This window comes from Lepidochelys kempii, chromosome 1, assembly GCF_965140265.1.
Source record: "Lepidochelys kempii isolate rLepKem1 chromosome 1, rLepKem1.hap2, whole genome shotgun sequence".
NCBI lineage: Eukaryota > Metazoa > Chordata > Testudines > Cheloniidae > Lepidochelys > Lepidochelys kempii.
In genome coordinates this window covers 4,251,397-4,274,921 of record NC_133256.1, presented here as the reverse complement: position 1 = coordinate 4,274,921, position 23,525 = coordinate 4,251,397, and the positions used below count along the sequence as shown (strand labels likewise).

General features: G+C 44.8%; 1 protein-coding gene and 1 pseudogene across 1 annotated transcript; both read right to left on the bottom strand.

The window, feature by feature from the left end:
• Positions 1-1,497: 1,497 nt before the first annotated feature.
• On the bottom strand, positions 1,498-2,463 carry LOC140905587 (olfactory receptor 51G2-like). Its single transcript, XM_073329107.1, has one exon. The coding sequence runs from the start codon at positions 2,461-2,463 to the stop codon at positions 1,498-1,500; it is 966 nt and encodes a 321-aa protein (XP_073185208.1).
• A 14,985-nt stretch (positions 2,464-17,448) lies between these two features.
• LOC140905586 (olfactory receptor 51G2-like) lies at positions 17,449-18,414 on the bottom strand (annotated as a pseudogene).
• Between the last annotated feature and the right edge of the window lie 5,111 nt (positions 18,415-23,525).

Here is a 23,525-nt window from a genome sequence, read left to right as displayed (position 1 = left end):
TCTCTGAGTGCAGAATGAGTTTTCAGAGAATTTACAAGTCAACCTGCTAAGTAGTTTTGGAATGCATACATGCAGTCTTCCTCCCTTAAAACTCCTTCTTCCTTATACGTATTCCACTGAACACCCTAATTCCCTGGAGAAAACAGGATACTTTATTCAAGAAGGAGAAGCTTTAAGGGTACAGGACTGCAGTTTTGCTAACTGGGATTTTTGGGGGCGAACAATACAAGCTTTCCTTTTGGGAGACTGTGACCATGGTCACTGGAGGGGCTATACTGAGAATGCTGAATCAGGGCAAACTGCAAGGAATAGGGCAGAAAATCCGCAAAACTGGTGGCTTATTCTTACAATTGATTCACGAAGACAGTAACCAAACAGCTTCTATAATACCTTCCCGGTTACAAAGAAGCCAAACTACAGTTCTCTTTAAGCAATCTAGCCTTTGGCTCCCACCCACACAGCCAAGTCCATCTATTAAGGGTTATATAAAATCTTATTCACCATCTGTAAAGTTCTCCTACTCTCAAGAGATCAAACACATTTCACATCATGTCAAATAAACACTTACAGACAATTCTTATTCACAAATCTAAGATTTATTTTAAACAAAAAGAAAGAGAGTTATTGTGGTAAAAGATCATTATACATAGAGATATGAACCCAGTTCACAGGCCAGTTTCAAAGAAGAAATGGTGAGGCTGCCGACTTGTAGAAGTCTTTCTGGAATTAATGGAAAAAGTTATAGTCCAATAGACAGTCCATATACAGAGGGTTTTCAAATTCTTCCATGAGAATTGCAGGGCTAATCCACAAGTCCTCCATCTTGTTACTTGAACATCCACGACAAAGCTTAAGCATCTCTGAGATAGTAAGGATCAGGCCCAAAAGGCCCTTTATAGCTGAAGTTCAGCTGATTAGCATCTTGTCCCCAAATGATCACAGCAGACCTTCCTTGTGTGCAGAATAAGTAATGTGCATTTTTGCTTTGAAATAAATCTCTATTTCCTATGTCTACACTGATAACTAGCAGCATTGATTAGCATAAGGCCATTAACCATTGAAATGGTTCCCAGGTAGTTTACTACAAACTTCAAAGAGAAATAAAGACAAAGATATCATTACAACACAAGTTTCATCTTAACGTTAGTATCCCCTTTTGACCTCTGAATTAACAGAATAGGTAATGAAACATGACTTTCAGGAACTGAAATTTATCATCTACAAGCTAATTTGGTCACATTGTTGAACTTGTAATAAGATATAGGTAAACCCAGACAAATACAATTAGTATATACTTTCATTTCTCTAACAATACAAGCCTATATTTCAAGAACTCTAGTTTATTTACCATGGCTTTGCTAGCTATCCATGAGGAACGGCCCTGTTTACCATTTCAATACTTTTCTAATATGTACTTAAGGGTTGCTTTTAGTGACAGAGGCACTTGGACACCATGGGCCATATTCGCTCCGACAGAGACAGATTAGACAGACCAAATCAGTGCCCCCACTGGAGTTTGTTAGTGGAATAGTTTTGAAAGATCTTCATGATCCGTTTACGAATCTCTTTCGTTTTCATGCCGTATACAATGGGATTGAGCACCGGGGGGAAGAGGAGGTAGAGATAAGACAGAAGAATTTGACTCTCAGGGAGAGCCTTTTTCTTGAACCTGTGAATCATCGACAAACTGATCAGCGGGGTGTAGAAAAGCAGGATGACGCAGATGTGGGAGACACAGGTGTTCAGAGCCTTGAGACGCTCTTGCCGGGAAGTGATACTCAATAGAGTCTGAAGGATCATAATGTAAGACAAGACAATGAGCACTGAGTCTAATCCCAGAGTAGAAATGACAACAAACAAACCATAGAAGCTGCTGGGTGTTGTGTCTGCACAGGCCATCTTTATCACATCTGGATACAAACAATATGAATAAGAGAGAGGTTGGATCTTACTGTACGGCCACCTCTTGAGACGAATGACAGCTGGGATATGCAGACCACTACCCCTGATTATTATCGCCAGCCCTATATTTCCTATCCTTGCACTGGTTAAAGTTGAAGCGTATCTCAGCGGGTGGCGTATTGCAACAAAGCGGTCAAATGCCATGGCTAATAGTACAGACGATTCCATCATGGAGAAAGTGTGAATAAAGAAAAGTTGGGTCAGGCAGACATCAATGCCAATTTCTCTGGCGTTAAACAGGAAGACGCTGAGAATTGTTGGCAAGGTGGAAATAGATAAGCCAAGATCGGTGACAGACAACATAGAAAGGAACAAGTACATGGGCTGATGGAGATTCCGCTGTGTCTTGATCACAAACAGAATCAGACTGTTTCCTAGAATTGCAATGAGGTACATGGAACAGAAAGGGATGGAGATCCAGGGGCCATCAGCTTCCAGCCCTGGGATCCCTGCCAGGAGGAATCTTGCAGGACTGATGTTGGTTTCATTGCAGGTTGGCATGATGCACTGAGGAGGTTCTGGTCAGTTTATTAAACCACACCTCCTACAATTAAAAGCAACATGATTAAAAATATGTGACATCATGACAGAAAATATGGCCCATTATGCCCCCGCTCTTCAGACAGGTTGGAGTCAGTACCTTGATTAAAAACCCGGGTGGAACTCTAACATCCCCAGATCAGTTAGAACATCCCTTTACTAATAATATCCTGTTCTTATATAGAGGTTTGCATTTATAAATCTCAAAGTGATTGACAAAAGAGCATAAGAATCAATGGGTCTGATTCAAAGCCCATTGAGACTCAAAAGAAGGAGGATGTAGATCCTCATTTAACTGAGCAAAAAACTAAAGCAGAAAACAGGTAAGCAACATGTTCAGGGTCACTCAGGAGATCAGTGACAGAACTCAGGTCTCCAGGCTCTCAGCTGAGTGCCCCTTCACTAGACTAGACCACACCCTCTCCCCTAGGTGGAGCTTGGCATATGAAGGCTTGTATGAACTCATTATTAAAGGGAACATAAGAAAAGCAGAGTGGACCTGAAGCAAAACATTGGATCAGAACACTCGTACATTCTGGAACAAGATTTCAGTCTGGATCCAGATCTCAACTCTTTAGCTTGGGTCCATGATAAAAAAGTAAATGGTTTAGTTATTTAAAAATCCTGTGAGAGGAGAACAATGGTGTGAATTGTGAATGGTCCATGGGCTGAGAAGCGTTCATAGAAACTACTCGGTGATGACTCATAGTGACTTGTCCAAAGCCAAACAAGGAGGCTGTGGTAGAACAGGGAACACAATCCAGCTCTGCTGTGCTTTAGCTGTAAATAAGGCTTCCTCGCTGTTATACATGATGTTATTATTGGAGGGGGAGGGATGAAAAGAAAAGGAGCCTCTGAAGACTGTGAATGTTAGCTGTGTCCTATCTTCATTCTAGATGCCTCCTTTGCTCACACTGGGTGAGATCCAGCCCTGTGGAGAAAGCCAGAAATTCCTTCACCGGGAGTTTTGACATGTGCAACATTTACTGTGAGAACCCCTATCCTCAATTCTATGCATAACTCCGAGGGACATCAAGGGGCCCAAAAGGCCCTTACCCTCACTGCAATTAAATATTGTTGGAACAAAGACAAAGAGCTCCATTTTCCCACTTATGGTATCCTAGCAGACACTCCAGCGGGGGTTAAATTCCACGCTACATGGGTAATGTTTGCACCATCTGGGCCCTCAGATTGCAAGCACCACAAGGGAGGGACCTGTCTTCCGAAGAGTTTGGGTCCTATATACAACAACGACTAAAGATGCTGATCATAAGAATGTGCAGGTCTCATTGGTTACAGATTAAACGTTTCAAGCAGTTGAGACTGCCTGTCTCTGTCCGTGAAATAACTCCAGTGTGATCAGCAAACTTACCAAAGCCACGAAAGTAGCAGCTGGAGAGTGTTCATCCTTGACTCCTGAGGAAGCAGAGCCTGAACAGCCTGGGCAGCAGCATTCCCTCTCTCTGTCAGGCACACAGTGCAGCAATGTTTATAACCCAGTGGGTAAAAGCTCTGGAGGACAGATAATCAATTGGGAATCACCGTTGATCACATTGTTACCCGTTTTAGCTCGACCAGCACAAATGGAAAAGACTTAAAAGGTGAATGATTTGAAGTCTTTCTGCAGCGACTGGTGCAGTGTCCCGGATTTACTGGTAACCCAATTCACAAGATTTCACAACATTCAGCAATCGCCCATCTCAGAGCTGAGGTAAATTGTGTAACAGCCTGAGTCAGGGGAATGGCACTGACTTGCTTTCAGTCAGGATTTGACCCTGATGTTTTTTTCTCAAAGAGACGTTAGTTCTTGAAAGGTGCCAGCTTGACAGACCTGGAGATGCCTGTGCTATAAGGAGCCAAAATTCCACACGGACTATTGTGGATGGACACCACCAAGGGTGTACTGTTCGGCACGTGGGCGAGTGAACTTGTAGTCTTTCCATTACCTGGATTTGAAACAATTTATTTTATTGTGCAACTTAAACAAAGCAGCCAGATCTCCCCACAGTTCCAGGGAATCTCCCACAGCCCCCAGGTATATTCTGCAGCCACAACATACATCCTCCTAGGAACAGCCAAAGCCAACCCCACATCCATCCATTCTCGTCCCTACTCCATCAAGCCCCGCTCCAACCATGAACTCATTATGCAGGGCCTTCTCCTGCCCAGTAATCCTCTCTCCCCAATCCCCTCCTCACCCTGTTACCCGTTTCCCCACTCCAGGCCCTAGAGCCTTCATCCTGCCCTCTCAGTCCCTCCGTTCTGCCCTGCAGCTCCCCGTCCTCCTTTGTCTGTGTTTTCACCTACCTGCATGGTTCCATTCTGGACACCAGTTCTCCTACTCCTGGCCTCTTCCACCTCCTCCCTGTCCCGTCTCCAACTGCTCCCCCCCATTGGATTTTTCCCTCAAATCCCCATGAGCAGCTCCCCTCAACTTCTCATCAGCCCTGTTCCCCAGCCCCTCACACACCAACAGCCCCGCCATATCCCCTGCCCTGAGAGGACAAGGGGGGCTGCCATTTGCCCTGCCCTGAGATAATCAATATTACTATGTATGAATATATCTCATAATATGTTAATCTATAGAGTAAGTGTACCCGAAAATGTCTCTGGGTAAGGAAATAGGGCATGATAGGCTGTGTCCTGATTGTGGAAGGGCCAGCACCCTATAAGAGGGCAAACAACCATGCAGGAGGGGGGCTCTCTCCCCACTCTGTGGTACTCTCTTCACACCAGACACTTCCCTGACCCACTGATCACTACATTAAGTTCTAACTAAATATAAGTTATTAAAGAGCAACTGTAAGAAAAATAAGCAAAAAATGGGAAAGGTTCGAGAAAAGAAGGAACATCGCTCAGTGGGCACAGGGACATCACAGACAGCTGTCTCTGGGACATAAGGAAAGATCGCAGGCTGTTCCTCACATGTCCCAGGCCTCCTGCCCAGGCACTGACTGCTCTGCTGTGATACTGCAGGAAAGGCACCTTCTCTGGCAGTGGCCACACACGTTCAGGGTCTAGGTGGCAGGACCCTTCTCCCCAGCATCGGCCCTTTCATCAGCTGGGGAGAACAAGGTGGCTTAGAGAATGACCCATTACAGATAGTTGACAAGAAGACATGAGTAACAGGAGGGAGACATTTGTATTGGAGAAATTAAATTTAGGTTTTGTAATGACCCAACCACTCCCAGCCTCTGTTCAGGCCTAATCGGATGGTATCCAGTTTGCAAATTAATTCCAATTCAGCAGTCTCTCGTTCGAGTCTGTTTTTGAAGATTTGTTGTTGAAGAATTGCCACTTTTAGGTCTGTTATTGACTCACCAGAGATATTGAAGTGTTCTCCCAGTGGTCTTTGAATGTTATGATTCCTGATGTCAGATTTGTGTCCATTTATTCTTTTGTGTAGAGACTATCCGGTTTGGCCAATGTACATAGCATCGTTATTTTTGCCAATAAAGACTATCACAGCTACCACTCTGAAACCTGACAATCCTGAAGAGTTCAAGTCAACTTGCTGCTGAATTCCTGCCCAGATGGTTCTTGCCATGAACCTGGAACCCTTCCTGAGCCCTCAGCACTAACTTAAATACAGAAATAGGCAACTCACCGAAATTCCACTCTGCAGAGAGAGGATATCTCCTTAGTGCACCACGAAGGCAGAGCCCTGAGAATCAGTGTATGAATCTCACGTCTGATACTCGCCGTGCTGAACAGCAACTTTATGATTCTAATGAACAGTCCCTGAGGACTTTCAGGTTGGCCAGGACTCCCAGACAATTCCCTCAGCTGTGTGAGCAGCAGGAGGAGCAGAAAATAGACACTAGACAACTTCAGCTTCAGAGCCCCCCTCAGGAGTGAAGAAATGATTCTCTGATCCCAGGGGCTCAGGCTGTCAGGACAAACTGAGTCTTCCAAATTGTTCAGCCTGTTGACAGATATTTGGCTGTGTGCGTTTGTTCTTTCTGCCTGCTGTACTGACTCTGGCCAGATAGCCCATACAGCAGGCTCCAATAAAACTGTCCAGTAAATGCACAGAGTCGGGTGTCAGTGAAGGAACTTGGTCAGTTTATTGCCAAGGAGCCACTGTGCTAATGCCCCACATCAGTGGTTACATGTACACTAACACATATATGCCAAAACAATGGACTGGCTACATTAATGGCAGGACTTTCTATTCTCTCCTCATTCAGAGAAAGACATTGCCTCTGAGATACATCTTTATGCACAGACGCAAACAAATTAAGTATTAACCGCGATGTATCAGGGTACCACCCTCTAATGTATTGAGGTAGCACCCATTGATGTGTCCAGGTGCCATCCATTATCTTGTACATATTGGTTTCCTCAAATATCTCTATCCATTATGCTGTTATCCTGACCTTATCCTTCAGATGGGTCAGCATCTTCCTGTTATCTTTGGGGAATGGGTTTGGCATCCACGTATTCTGGTATCAGCTTTCTGGAAACTGTTTGCATGTTTATTCTTCTGCCGAGTACAACATAGGAATGTGTGTTTCTGCAATATCAGTCCTGTTTCTGCCACATTCTGTAAGCCGGGCCTGTCCCTTGCTCACAACCTTTATAGCTGCAAAGTTTTGACTCCTTTAAACCAGGTCTCATGGCCACAGACCAGGACTCGACTAAAGGGATTGTGTTTCAGGCCCTCTTCCTCCTACACAGCCTAGCAACAAATGATGGTCTTCTTTTGTGTGTATAATATACTGCCATCTGCACTGTGTGTGGGAAATGATTGCATAGGCTATGGGACCAAAAAGCTTTTTCAACGGATCGTAGCAGCATAGCTCTGCATACCACCCATGCAGTAGCAATATTTCGTCGATTAGCTGTGAGAAGTAACTGCCACCCTGTGGAGGCCAAATGACATGATCCGAAATTAATACAGGCCAAAGGGCACAGAAAAGGATTTCTTCTCCCAGGATACTGCCATCCACAGTATTTGTCAGGGTCTTGTTATGAGGTGTAAAGTGGATATATATCTGGCAACTCCCAATTTGTTCTCGTAATTCATTTTCTCTTTTGATTGGCTAAGCATCAAATTTCAATAGTGTGTAGGAAGAGGTTGTGCTATCCTGTGTCAGAATTAGTCCCATGGGGACTTCTCCACTCACTGTGTGATTCCTTCACCACTCCCAGGGCCAAAATCACCTGGCGTTCATCTCACACGGTACCCCACATTGTACAAGGGAACAACCATGGAATTTCCCCAATCTTTGCCCTGCAGCCATTTCAGTATGGTAGTATTTTAGGTAGGTGTGCCCTGCCAGGGTGAGAACACAGGGGAAACGAATCCAACATCTTTTACTTCTGGATCTTTTGTTCCGGCTGCCCTGGTGAGTCATAGCAGCAATTAGCCATAGGCAGTCTGGAGGGTTTTCAGGAAGGCTCACCAGATGGGGGATAAGGCCAGTTCATTACCCTGAATAGGTCCTTCACAATCCATTGTCAAGACTGGAAGCATTTTGCCTCGTGGGCGTCACCCAGGTGTGACTACATTTGAAATACAGATACATAGTCAATATTCATAACTCCACATACAAAAATGATACATGCCCACAAACAGATTAATCCTTTTCAGCAAATCATAACTTTTCCAATGACACCTGACAAGACATATCTTGTACAAAATGTATGATCATTATGTCAGAATTATATCAGAATCATTCAACTATGAAGAATATGGGGCACAGCGTCACAACGAGGTCATGAGGAGAATTCCCTCCATGGCTTTTAAGAGATTCAAATGATAGCAGTAAAGCACATTAGAAAACAGAATCTCAACTACACATAGAAAATGATGGGGTCTAAATTAGCTGTTACCAATCAAGAAAGAGATCTTGCGGTCATGGTAGAGAGTTGTCTGAAAACATCTGCTCCATGTGCCACAATAGTCCAAAAAGTTAACAGAATGTTGTGAACCCCTAGGAAAGTGATTGATAAGAAGACAGAAAATATAATAATGCCACTCTATAATATAATATAGTATAAAATGCCACACAACAGACAGTCAGTCTGTGGAACTCTTTGCCAGAGGATCTTGTGAAGGCCAAGACTATAACAGGGTTTTAAAAAGAACTCAATACGTTCCTGGGGCTGGGTCCATCAAGGGATATTAGCCAGGATGGGCAGGGATGATGTCCCTAGCCTCTGTTTGCCAGAAATTGGGAATTGGTGACAGGGGATGGATCACTTGATGATTCCCTGTTCTGTTCCTTCCCTCTGGGCCACCTGATAATGTCCACTATCAGAAGACAAAGAACTCAGCTAAATGGGCCTTTGGTTTGACTCAGTATGGCCGTTCTTATGTTCTTATAATCCTCTGAAAGAACTCAGTGGGTTTAGATACTAAGATAGGGTGTCTTGTTTCGAGGGGCTGGTGTAGCATGCAGGGCCGCATCTTGTTCTTTGCCAGTACTTTGCCACATACAACTCATGGAGGTCTCGGTGCATGGCTGGACTCGCTCCATTTTAAGCCTAGTTTGAAATAAGCTTCATCATATTTTCAGATTCTGTGTTTTGCCGGAACCTCCACTGCTGCCCTCACTTTGGCTTGTGTTGTACACTTTTCTCCCATGGTCACAAAATGATCCATTTCTCAGGTAAGTTGTTTCTCCCTGTAAGCGTGCTGCTGATACTGGTTTTAAGTTTTTTTTTTAAGAACTTGGGGGAACCACACAAAGGACATCTGAGGTGTCACAGTTGACAAAAGAGCCCTTCATGGGACTAGTGTAGATTCCTACAGCACCTGGTGTGTCAGCCCAGGCTTCTGCTGCCACCCTGTGTTGGCCGAGGCTCCGGCTGTCCCCTTTATGCCCTCCTCTGGGTGTACACGGCCCTTCTGCCTGAGTTACAGCTGCCTGGGTCTGAGAGCTGGAGCTCTTACAAAAAGAACCACATAGCTTGCGCCTCCCTTTACACATTCCTGTGCCTCCCATAGTTTGAGAACTGGTGCTCTAAAGGGATTGGACTGAAAGCAACTGTCCAGGAAAAGCCCAAGAAATGTCTGTTGGAACCATTGAACTCCCATGACAGCGGCGTCATCATAACACTGGGCAATGACCGGCAAGTTTGCAATCCCCGATGTTTGTAAGAACTGCTTAACGTTGTGATAGGTGGTGCCAGCATCCCCTCACTCAGAGCAATCAATGAATCCTACAAATCGTCCCTTTATTCCCAGATTTTCTGTGTCTTGTTACGAATTACACCTGGTAGGACACGCACACAACTGCTGCGAATTACACCTGGTAGGACACGCACACAACTGCTGCGAATTACACCTGGTAGGACACGTGCACAAGTGCTACGAATTATACCTGATAGGACACGCACACCAATGCTGCGAATTATACCTGATAGGACACGCACATTTCGAATCTAGGCTGAGGCACAGAAATAAAGTCCACAACTGCAGAGTTCCCAAAAAACACTAAATTTATTACTCTCGAGCGTGGTGCCCCCCTGCTAGCCAGGAGGGGACCCTGAATGCAGATTATACAAAGGTTATATACCTTTTAACAAAGCACGTTGCCCTCGTGCATCGGAAACCTTAGCCAATAAACAAACCCTTGTCTTATCTACCATCTATCCCTGCTTGGTGCATTCCTTGTGCTATACCTGTATGTTAATTACACAGCATGGTCCTAAAGCCATGCATCAGTAACTTTTATTATCAGGATGGGAGGCCTCACATCAAGGCCAAGAGACAGGGAGTTAGAGACTAACAAAAACCAGATACTGGGAGTCAAGGCAGGCTGGAGACAAGAAGGAGTATTTTCACAGGGATTCAGTATCTAAGGATCACTCCTCCTGGTGTATGATGTGCTGGCATTTAAAAAATGGTGGGCCCCAAACCAAAATGGAGTTACATGTGCTAACATTTCCTTAATAGTCTCTCACGCAGACTGCATTTCTTCTGGTTTAAAACTGTGGGCTTCATCCACAAGAACTGTGCAGAACCCATTCTCCTGGACTTTCTGAATGATTGCGCTTTTCACAATGTCAGCAGCAGCAACTTGGAAGAGCTCTTTCTGAGTTGAGTGGCTTCTGAGATGGAAAGTGTTAGGGGGCTTATTCCTTCAGCCGCTTCCTTCCCTGGTCCTTCTCGCATGAACAGAGAGCAAAGTCCAAAGGTGCAAACAATTCGATGTTTATTGGTGTGAACTTCCAGCAAGCATGAGTCCAGTTTCCTTCCTTAGTGTCCTTCTTCCCAGCTCTGACACCACAGAGCCTTACACCTGTGTCCTTGTTCCCATTTCTGCCCTTAGCCAAACAGGATTCCAATTTCCTTACCCACAGTCCCTGTTCCCATTTTCCACACACACAGCCACCCACCCATCCACCCACTCACTTCCTGATTGACTGCAGACTATACAGTAAAACTTGAGTTCTGCTTTGCTATACCTTAACCAATCACTTTCCGGAAATTTAACTAACCAATCCTAACACATTGTAACATGATTATGTAACCAATTATATTCCACCACCTTAATTAGTTTACACCCAGCAAAATTAATTATACAGCAGACAGGAACAATCACAGAACCAGACAGAGATTATACAGACAAACAATAGCAAAGTGGGAACTATAATGACAAGACAATACAGAAGTGAGGATTTCACATCCCAGCTATTGATAAGTGAGTTCTTGCCAGACAGGATGCTATCAAACTAAGTTTCCTTTTACATTTTCTAGGCACTTCCCTTTCTCTGGAGGCGATAGGCATTATCAGGACAGGATTGTATTCCTAACAGCCCAATAGCACCTTATTTCAATGTGACTAGGTTGGAATGTGAGGATGTGACCGGTCGCTTCCTAGCTGATGGCTGCCTCTGCTGCTTAGCTAAAGGCCTTAGTCTAAGAACAGAGCCTCAGACTCTGACAGTGAGAGAAGGCCCTTACACCAGCAGACAGTGATTTTGTTTCTTTCTTTTATACCTCTAGAACTAGCCAAGTGATAAGAATACACCTAAATTCTTAAAGTACAGGCCTTTGCAGACAGGCCCGAATATCTATATCCTAACAGAAAGGACACTTTGTTTTCTTTGTGAGTGCTTCATCATACTGTGAAAACAAATTGCATAGTTCCAGAAAGTTTCCACAGTTTGCTGATTCTTCTCTCTCCTCCTGCCCCCCTCAGTGGAATTCCTTGGTTAGACAGGGAAAGAAATATATCGGTTTTTGCAGCATACTCTCTGCTTTCATGTAACACCATCTTGTGAGAATGTGACAACTGTGCCACTCGAGAGCCCACGTCTTTTTACTGTTTGAAAAAATACCACCTATCCGATCATTGCTTGTGTATGGCAGATTGTCTATTCTTCCAGCCTCTTATTCCACTTTCAGTGAACGCAGGGGTCTCTCAACTGGAAAACTGGAAAACTGTCTGCAAGGAAAGCAGAAAACTGCAGCTGCCTTTTCACTGTACTCTAAAAATGTTTTCTCATATTCCAGTTTAAATGAGAAAGACTGAAACACATCTTTGCTTAACCTAGTGTCCGTAGTTCACTTTCTCTCCTTCTTTGGACTTTCCGCCACTTGATAGTCTCTGGCATTTGCATGCCTCTGCTCTTTATTTGATGTCTTGCTCCTATTACCTGGCCCAGCTGTGGGACACTTGCTGGTGTTTTTCACTGGCCAGCGGTGGGGGCCTCTGTTGAGCAGGTGTTGGGGGTAGACGAGAGGAGAGGAGGCAATCAGCGAGCAGCAGGCGGGGGAGCCATGGAGGAGGGGTCGTGGAGGACAGGAGGGAGTCAGCGAGTGGTAGTTGGCAGTCAGTGGAGGAGGGGAGTGGAGGAGAGGAGGGACTCAGTCCATGGTGGGTGGGAGAGTCAAGGGGGATGGGGTGGTGTCATAAATATAAAGGGAAGGGTAAACCCCTTTAAAATCCCTCCTGGCCAGAGGAAATATCCTCTCACCTGTAAAGGGTTAAGGAGCTAAAGGTAACCTCGCTGGCACCTGACCAAAATGACCAATGAGGAAACAAGATACTTTCAAAAGCTGAGAGGAGGGAGAAAAACAAAGGGTCTGTGTCTGTCTGCATGCTGCTTCAGAACAGGAATGGAGTCTTAGAACTTTTAGTAAGTAATCTAGCTAGGTATGCGTTAGATTATGATTTCTTTAAATGGCTGAGAAAAGAGCTGTGTTGAATAGAATGACTATTCCTGTCTGTGTACCTTTTTTGTAACTTAAGGTTTTGCCTAGAGGGATTCTCTATGTTTTGAATCTAATTACCCTGTAAGGTATCTACCATCCTGATTTTACAGAGGTGATTCCTTTACTTCTATTAAAAGTCTTCGTGTAAGGAAACTGAATGCTTTTTCATTGTTCTCAGATCTAAGGGTTTGGGTCTGTGGTCACCTATGCAAATTGATGAGGATTTTTACCAAACCTTCCCCAGGAAGGGAGTTGCAAGGGTTGGGAGGATTTTGGGGGGAAAGACGTGTCCAAACTACGTTTCCCAGTAAACCCAGTTAAAGTTTGGTGGTGGCAGTGGAAATCCAAGGGAAAAGGGTAAAATTAATTTGTACCTTAGGGAAATTTTAACCTAAGCTGGTAAAAGTAAGCTTAGGAGGTTTTCATGCAGGCCCCACATCTGTACCCTAGAGTTCGGAGTGGGGAAGGAACCTTGACAGGTGGAGGAGAGGATGGACGCAGCAAGCGGAAAGAGTGGGTCCGTGGAGGAGGAGAGTCAGTGAGTGGTGGGTGCGGGGCCACAAGGGTTGGAGGAGGGGAGAGACTCAGTGGGTGGCAGGGCCTCTCGGAGGAGAATGGGAGGCACTCAGTGAGAAGCGGCAGGTGTCAGGGGCCTCAGTGGTGGGTGTATGTGGCGGCCATACACAAGGACAGAAAGAGGTGGAGCATGGACAGGGCCAGGGGAGGAAAGCAGAAGGGTCCTTGGGGCAGAGCACAAGTGGGAATACCATGGCCCAGGTGTCCAAACTCTCAAAGGCGGCAGGTCAAGAGCTGCATGGCTGGGGATGTTTAGCCTCCACTGGCCTATTCTACCCACCACCTATGTAAGGTGGCCCTCCCTGGGCCACTTCCTACCACCGCCCTGCAAATGTCCCAAGGTCTCCATCTGGGGTAAGGCAGCATGAAGGGTGTCTGCTCACCCCAAGGCACTTTCTGGTGGTTGTGTGTAGCAAGACCATTCTCCTACTCTCTTGGGAAGCAACTGTCTCTTTCTGTGGTATGACCGAACCACCCGGGGACAGCTCATACCAAGGGCTCTCACCTGCTGGGATAGTCCAAACAACAAATAAAGGGGATCAATCAAGTCCAGCTTTCATATGAGAGATGAATGATTTCCTTTCAGGCTGTCCCTGCAGCACCTCCCTTCCCTCAGGGAGGGACCTTTGAGCAGTTGTTCATGGGGAGATTCTGCCTTTCCTCAGATCATCTCCCCTAGAAATGACGGTAGCAGGTCTGCTCTGCTCCCTTGTCTGCCAAAAAATGAGCTGCTACCCTGCCTTTCTGCCTTTATCAAGCACTTCTTCTCGGATTTGATTTGTCTGCCCCATTTTCCAGATAATTCACTTACTGAATGTTTGGCTTCTTTCAACTCATTTTGAAGTGTAGCTACACGTTCAGTGGCTTTGGGAAATAATCCTGCTGCTTCGTACCGATCTGAGTCTTTGGATTGTTGCAGTTTTGAAACAGCATTTACCATTTCCAGAATCTTTCTTTGGAGCACAATGAAAAACACAAAACTAAAATTTTCCACTAATTTCTTTAATGCTGAAGGTTTGAAAATTCAACGGCATTTTTGCTCAAAAGAATGATTTCCGTAGGTGCCTTCATTGTGTGTAAACACTGATTGTGAGAGGAAGGAGTGATTCATACTGGTTGTTGATCAATTGTGTAATCAATTGCTTGACCAAGTTTTCATTTCTTAGGAAATATTTTTCAAATGGCCAAATAAACAATGTCCGGTTTAGTGCTCTAACCTCATAAGAAAATAGTGCAGAAAAAAGGATTTATCTGATTCCAGTGTCTGGGAAGCCATCTTGTGCAGTGGTGTTACATTCACCTTACGCAGAAAGTGTGCTTCCCAAAGTTACACCTTTCAACTTTCAACATTTATGTGAAGATTTCACAAGGTACACATCTCTTTGCACGTCACTAAAAGCTAACCCATCAGTTTGCCCCAGTTCTCCAATGTGAGCGGGGGAATGGTCCTGCTATTGTGGGGAAATTTCCTGGTTTCTGCACTACCCTGGTGGAATTGGCTAGGAAAAGAATCTGAATCCTCACTTCCATTCCCTTTTCCCAGAGTCCTGCCTGACATCAAGGACTCGCCTTCCACTCTCCTGTGTGGCAGAGTCCATGTAATGTTGACACAGTTAGGCCCAGGATTCCTGGAAGGCTGAACCCCCCGTCTCATCGTGGGGGCTAGGGTGTCCACATTCCTGGGTACTCTCTTCGCACTAGACCCATCTCTATCCCACTGATCACTACATTAAGTTCAAACCAAGTATAATTTATTAAACAGAAGCTGTAAAAAAAGGAAAAAAATGGGAAGTGTTCGAGGAAACAAGGAACCCCGCTCTGTGGGCATGGGAAACACCACCAACAGCCATCTCTGGGTTGTAAGAAATGTTCCCTCAGGCCCCAGGTGGAAGGACCTTTCTCCACAGCATCTGTCCTCCCACCAGATTCACATCCCACTTTCCGAGTCCAGCCTTCAAAGCCCTCTTCACTAGTGATGTCTCCCTCTGATGGGCCATTTGCAGATGTCCCCACCTTGCTCTCCCAGGTGCTCATTGTGCTTGGCTGCCGGGTTACTTGTGGCATGGCTGGCAACCACTATCTGTGTCTGGCCCCACAGATCATCTGTCTTTCTTTCTCTCCCCACAAGATACTCTCCTTGTGATCAGAAGAAGTGCTTGAGTTGGAGCCCTCTCTGTTGAAAAGTTGAAGGGTTTCCAACTCGACTTTGGAACAAAAATGCTCCCTTGCTTGAAAAGGAGTTGGAACAGGGATGGGTACCTGGCCCACTGCCTCCAGAACTTGGAGATAGGTGTAGTTCCTACACAGGCCCCCAAACTGTAAAAGACACGGGCACTAATCAGCACTCTCAGGAGAGGGAGAGAGAGAGCAAGAGAGGGCCTTTGAATCTTTGAAGATGAGTATAGCAGACTGTGCAGAACAGATTGAGAGAAGGCTTCAGGGTATGCAGATTTCACTAATGAAGGGCATATTAAGGAAGGATTTCAACAAATAAGTAAATATTAATCACAATTATTTAATATGAAGAGCAAGTAAGCATGCTGAAAATTCATATTTTATTATGGTGGCATCAATATTGAAGCCACAGTTAAAGTTGAGTCAAGTTTTGCTCTTAGAGCAGGGATTCAACTTCTGTATCTATGAAATGTGGTGTAGCCTTAGCCAACATGGCAACACTTACTCTCTGAGTGCAGAATGAGTTTTCAGAGAATTTACAAGTCAACCTGCTAAGTAGTTTAGGAATGCATATACATAGTCTTCCTCCCTTAAAACTCCTTTTTCCGTATACGTATTCCACTGAACACCCTAATTCCCTGGACAAAACAGGAAACTTTATACAAGAAGGAGAAGCTTTAAGGGTACAGAACTGCAGTTTTGCTAACTGGGATTTTGGGGGGCGAACAATACAAGCTTTCCTTTTGGGAGGCTGTGACCATGGTCGCTGGAGGGGTTATACTGAGAATGCTCAATCAGGGCAAACTGCAAGGAATAGGGCAGACAATCCCCAAAACTGGTGGCTTATTCTTTTAATTGATTCATCAAAACAGTAACCAAACAACTTCTATAATACCTTCCTGGTTCCCAAGAAGCCAATTTACAGTTCTCTTTAAGCAACCTAGCCTTTGACTCCCACCCACACAGCCAAATCCATCTATTAAGGGTTATATAAAATCTTATTCACCATCTGTAAAGTTCTACTACTCTCAAGAGATCGGACACATTTCACATCATGTCAAATAAACACTTACAGACAATTCTTATTCACAAATCTAAGATTTATTTTAAACAAAAAGAAAGAGTTATTGTAGTAAAAGATTGTTATATATACAGATATGAATCCAGTTCACAGGTCAGTTTCAAAGCAGAAATGGTGAGGCTGCCGATTTGTAGAAATCCTTCTGGAATTAATGGAAAAAGTCATAGTCCAATAGGCAGTCCATATACAGAGTGTTTTCAGATTCTTCCATGAGAATTGCAGGGCTAATCCACAAGTCCTCCATCTTGTTACTTCAACATCCCCCGACAATGCTTAAGCAGCTCTGAGATAGTAAGGATCAGGCCCAAAAGGCCCTTTATAGCTGAAGTTCAGCTGATTAACCTCTTGTCCCCAAATGATCACAGCAGGCCTTCCTTGGGCGAAGAATAAGTAATGTGCATTTTTGCTTTGAAATAAATCTCTATTTCCTAAGTCTACACTGATAACTAGCAACATTGATGAGCAAAAGGCCATTAACCATTGAAATGGTTCACAGGTAGTTTACTACAATTTTCAAAGAGGAAAAAAGACAATGATATTATTACAACACAAGTTTCATCTTAACGTTAATATCCCCTTTTGACCTCTGAATTAACAGAATAGGTCATGATACCTGACTTACAGGAACTGGAATTTATCATCTACAAGCTAATTTGGTCACATTGTTGAACTTGTAATAAGATATAGGTAAACCCAGACAAATATAATTAGTATCCACTTTTGATTCTCTAAAAATACAGGCCTATATTTAAAGAATTCTAGTGGCTTTGCCATGAGGAATGGCCCTATTAACAATTTGAATACTTTTCTCATATGTCCTTAAGGGTTCCTTTTACTTTAGTAGGCCTGCTGGTTGCTAAATCCTCGCTGGCTCAGCATGACAGAGGCACTTGGACATCACGGGCCATATTGGCTCCGAGAGAGACAGATTACAGAAACCAAATCAGTGCCCCCTTTGGACTCTCTTAGTGAAATAGTTTTGAAAGATCTTCATGATCCGTTTACAAATCTCTTTGGTTTTCATGCTGTATACAATGGGATTGAGCACTGGGGGGAAGAGGAGGTGGAGATAAGACAGAAGAATTTGACTCTGAGGAAGAGCCTGTTTTTTGAACCTGTGAATCATAGACAAACTGATCGGCGGGGTGTAGAAAAGCAGGCTGACGCAGATGTGGGAGACACAAGTGTTCAGAGCCTTGAGACGCTCTTGCCAGGATGTGATACTCAATAGAGTCTGAAGGATCATGATGTAAGACAAGACAATGAGCACTGAGTCTAATCCCAGAGAAGAAAGGATAACAAACAATCCATAGAAGCTGCTGGATGTAATGTCTGCGCAGGCCATCTTCATCACATCTGAATGCAAACAATATCAATAAGAGAGAGGTTGGATCGTGCTGTACGGCCACCTCTTGAGAAGAATGACAGCTGGGATATTCAGACCACTAGCCCTGATTATTATCGCCAGCCCTATGTTTCCTATCCTTGCACTGGTGAAAGTCGAAGCGTATCTCAGCGGGTGGCGTATTGCAACAAAGCGGTCAAATGCCATGGCTACAAGTACAGAGGATTCCATCATGGAGAAAGTGTGAATAAAGAAAAGTTGGGTCAGACAGACATCAATGCCAATTTCTCTGGTGTTAAACAGGAAGACGCTGAGCATTGTTGGCAAGGTGGAAAGAGATAAGCCAAGGTCGGTGACAGACAACAGAGAAAGGAACAAGTACATGGGCTGATGGAGATTCCGCTGTGTCTTGATCACAAACAGAATCAGACTGTTTCCTAAAATTGCAATGAGGTATATGGAACAGAAAGGGATGGAGATCCAGGGGCCATCAGCTTCCAGCCCTGGGATGCCTGCCAGGAGGAATCTTGCAGGACTGATGTTGGTTTCATTGCAGGTTGGCATGATGCACTGGGAAGGTTCTGGTCAGTTTATTCAACCACATCCCCTACAATTAAAAGCAACATTACTAAAAATACGTGACAGCATGAGAGAAAATATGGCCCATCCTCGCCCCACTCTTCAGACAGGTTGGAGTCAGTACCATGATTAAAAACCCTGGTGGTACTCACACATCCCCAGATCAGTTATAAATCACATTACGAATAATATCCCGTTCTTATATAGAGCTTTGCATTTATAAATCTCAAAGTGATTTACAAAAGAGCACAAAAATCAATGGGTCTAAATCAAAGCCCATTGACACTCATAAGGAGGAGGATGTAGATCCTCATTTAACTGAGGGGGAAACTGAAGGACAAAACAGGTAAGCAACTTGTTCAAGGTCACTCAGGAGATCAGTGACAGAAGTCAGGTCTCCAGGCTCTCAGCTGAGTGTCCCTTCACTAGACTAGACCACACCCTCTCCCTTAGGTGGAGCTTGGCATATGAAGACTTGTATGAACTCATCATTAAAGGAAACATAAGAAAATCAGAGTGGACCTGAACCAAAACGTTGGATCACAAAATTCATACGTTCTGATACAAGATTTCAGTCTGGATCCAGATTTCAACTTTTTAGCTTTGGTCCACGATAAAAACTAAATGGTTTAGCTATTTAAAAATCCTGAGCGGAGAACAATGATGTGTATTGTGAATGGTCCATGGGCTGAGAAGCGTTCATAGAAACTAATCAGTGATGACTGATAGTGACTTGTCCAAAGCCACACAAGGAGGCTGTGGTCGAACAGGGAACACAATCCAGCTCTGCCGTGTTTTAGCTGTAAATAAGGATGTCCTCGCTGTTGTACATGATGTTATTATTGGAGGGGGAGGGGACAAAAAGAAAAGGAGCCTGTGAAGACTGTGAATGTTAGCTGTGTCCTATCTTCATTCTAGATGCCTCCTTTGCTCACACTGGGTGAGATCCAGCCCTGTGCAGAGAGCCAGAAATTCCTCAACCAGAAGTTTTGCCATGTGTAAAGTTTACTGTGAGAACCCCTATCCACAGTTCTATGCATGACTCCTGAGGACATCAAGGTGCCCAACAGGCCCTTACTCAGCAAAACCCTCATTGAAATTAAATTTTGTTGGAGCAATGACAAAATGCTCCATTTTTCCACTTATGGTATCCTAGCAGACACTCCGGGGGGGTTATATGCCAAGCAAGCACCATGCCTCCAGAATCTGCAGGAAATGCAGGGAGTGCAAGTCACCCTTTCAGAGGTTACTCACACTCTCCCATTGGCTAGAAACTATGGTCAGATTATTCAGTATTTGCCACTCCAGGGTTAACTGCACCCCTTCCTGTTAAGCATCTGATGCTCGTGACTGTCAGTCAGGTTATGGGTCTAGATAGACCACAGCTGGGATGTGGTATGGCCATGCTGAGGCTCCTTCTTACCATACACAGCCCCAGGCAAGTCAATGGTACTTACGAAAAAGTGCCACAGGGAGTTAAAAACACAAGCTGGCTTTCACTGGGTTTGGGTTCTTTACTCATGGAAAATTCCGTGCTGCAAGGGTAATGTTTGCACCATCTGGGCCCTCAGCTTGCAAGCACCACAAGGGAGGCACCTGTCTTCCGAGGAGTTTGGGTCCTATATACAACAACAAATAATGATGCTGATCATAAGAATGTGCAGGTCTCATTGGTTACAGATTAAACGTTCCAAGCAGTTGAGACTGCCTGTCCCTGCCCGTGAAATAACTCCAGTGTGATCAGCGCACTTACCAAAGCCACGAAAGTAGCAGCTGGAGAGTGTTCATCCTTGACTCCTGAGGAAGCAGAGCCTGAACAGCCTGGGCAGCAGCATTCCCTCTCTCTGTCAGGCACACAGTGCAGCAATGTTTATAACCCAGTGGGTAAAAGCTCTGGAGGACAGATAATCAATTGGGAATCACCGTTGATCACATTGTTACCCGTTTTAGCTCGACCAGCACAAATGGAAAAGACTTAAAAGGTGAATGATTTGAAGTATTTCTGCAGTGACTGGTGCAGTGTCCTGGATTTAGGGGTAACCCAATTCACAAGATGTTTCGCAACATTCAGCAATCGCCCATCTCAGAGCTGGGGTAAATGGTGTAATGCATGAGTCAGGAGACTGGCACTGACTTGCTTTCGGTCAGGATTTGACCCTAATATTTTTTTCTCAAAGAGACGTTAGTTCTTGAAAGGTGCCAGCTTGACATACCTGGAGATGCCTGTGCTATAAGGAGCCAAAATTCCGCACGTACTATTGTGGGTGGACAGCACCAAGGGTGTACTGTTCAGCACATGGGCGACTGAACTTGTAGTCTTTCCATTACCTGGATTTGAAACAATTTATTTTATTGTGCAACTTAAACAAAGCAGCCAGATCTCCCCACAGTTCCAGGGAATCTCCCACAGCCCCCAGGTATATTCTGCAGCCACAACATACATCCTCCTAGGAACAGCCAAAGCCAACCCTACATCCATCCATTCTCCACTCGTCTCCATCAAGCCCCGCTCCAACCATGAACTCATTATGCAGGGCCTTCTCCAGCCCAGTAATCCTCTCTCCCAAATCCCCTCCTCACCCTGTCACCCGTTTCCCCACTCCAGGCCCAAGAGCCTTCATCCTGCCCTCTCAGTCCCTCCGTGCTGCCCTGCAGCCCCCTGTCCTCCTTTATCTGTGTTTTCACCTACCTGCATGGTTCCATTCTGGACACCAGTTCTCCTACTCCTGGCCTCTTCCACCTCCTCCCTGTCCCGACTCCAACTGCTCCCCCCAATTGGATCTTTCCCCCAAATCCCCATGAGCAGCTCCCCTCAACTTCTCGTCAGCCCTGTTCCCCAGCCCCTCACACACCATCGGCCCCGCCATATCCCCTGCCCTGAGGGCACAAGGGGGCCTGTCCCCTCTCCTGCCCCTCACACACCAACAGCCCCGCCAGATTCCCTGCCCTGAGAGGACAAGGGGAGCTGCCATTTGCCCTGCCCTGAGATAATCAATATTACTATGTATGAATATATCTCATAATATGTTTATCTATAGAGTAAGTGTACCCGAAGATGTCTCTGGGTAAGGAAATAGGAAATTGGGCATGGTAGGCTGTGTCCTGATTGTGGAAGGGCCAGCACCCTATAAGAGGGCAAACAACCATGCAGAAGGGGGGCTCTCTCCCCACTCTGTGGTACTCTCTTCACACCAGACACTTCCCTGACCCACTGATCACTACATTAATTTCAAACCAAATATAATTTTTAAACAGCAACTGTAAGAAAAATTTGCAAAAAATGGGAAAGGTTCAAGGAAACAAGGAACATCGCTCAGTGGGCACAGGGACATCACAGACAGCTGTCTCTGGGACATAAGGAAAGATCGCAGGCTGTTCCTCACATGTCCCAGGCCTCCTGCCCAGGCACTGACTGCTCTGCTGTGATACTGCAGGAAAGGCACCTTCTCTGGCAGTGGCCACACACGTTCAGGGTCTAGGTGGCAGGACCCTTCTCCCCAGCATCGGCCCTTTCATCAGCTGGGGAGAGCAAGGTGGCTTAGAGAATGACCCATTACAGATAGTTGACAAGAAGACATGAGTAACAGGAGGGAGACATTTGTATTGGAGAAATTAAATTTAGGTTTTGTAATGACCCAACCACTCCCAGCCTCTGTTCAGGCTTAATCGGATGGTATCCAGTTTGCAAATTAATTCCAATTCAGCAGTCTCTCGTTGGAGTCGGTTTTTGAAGTTTTGCTGCTGAAGAATTGCCACTTTTAGGTTTGTTTTTGAGTCATCAGAGGTATTGAAGTGTTCTCCAAGTGGTCTTTGAATGTTATGATTCCTGATGTCAGATTTGTGTCCATTTATTCTTTTGTGTACAGACTGTCCGGTTTGGCCAATGTACATGGCATCGTTATTTTTGCCAATAAAGACTTTCACAGCTACCACTCTGAAACCTGACAATCCTGAAGAGTACAAGTCAACTTGCTGCTGAATTCCTGCCCAGATCGTTCTTGACATGAACCTGGAATGCTTCCTGAGCCCTCAGGAATAACTTAAATACAGAAATAGGCAACTCACCAAAATGCCACTCTGCAGAGAGACGATATCTCCTTACTGCACCAAGAAGGCAGAGCCCTGAGAATCAGTGTATGAAACTTATGCCTGACACTTGCCATGCTGAACAGCAACTTTATGATTTTCCTGAACAGTCCCTGAAGACTGCCAGATGATTCCCAGACAATTCCCTCAGCTGTGTGAGCAGCAGGAGGAGCAGAATATAGATGTTAGGATATAGATATTCAGGCCTGTCTGTAAAGGCCTATACTCTAAGAATTTAGGTGTATTCTTATCACTTGGCTAGTTCTAGAGGTATAAAAGAAAGAATCAAAACCACTGTCTGCCAGTGTAAGGGCCTTCTCTTACTGTGACAGTCTGAGGCCCTGTTCTTAGGCTAAGGCCTTTGGCTAAGCAGCAGAGGCAGCCATAAACTGGGAAGCGAAGGGTCACATCCTCACATTCCAAACTAGTCACATTGAAATAAGGTGCTATTGGGCTGTTAGGCACTATCAGGACAGGATTGTATTCCTATCACCTCCAGAGAAAGGGAAGTGCCTAGAAAATGTAAAAGGAAACTTAGTTTGATAGCATCCTGTCTGGCAAGAACTCACTTATCAATGGCTGGGATGTGAAATCCTCACTTCTGTATTGTCTTGTCATTATAGTTCCCACTTCGCTGTTGTTTGTCTGTATAATCTCTGTCTGGTTCTGTGATTGTTCCTGTCTGCTGTATAATTAATTTTGCTGGGTGTAAACTAATTGAGGTGGTGGGATATAATTGGTTACATAATCATGTTACAATATGTTAGGATTGGTTAGTTAAATTTCAGGAAAATGATTGGTTAAGGTATAGCTAAGCAGAACTCAAGTTTTACTATATAATCTGTAGTCAATGAGGAAGTGACTGGGGTGTGGGTGGGGGTGGGCATGTGGGTGTGTGAAATGGGAACAGGGAATGGGGGTAAGAAAATTGGAATCATGTTTTGCTAAAGGGGGAGATGGGAACAAGGAATGGGGGTAAGAAAATTGGAATCATGTTTTGCTAAAGGGGG

Coding starts and splice junctions, on each gene's coding strand:
- LOC140905587 (XM_073329107.1), bottom strand. CDS start 2,463: ATGCCAACCTGCAATGAAACCAACATCAGTCCTGCAAGATTCCTCCTG.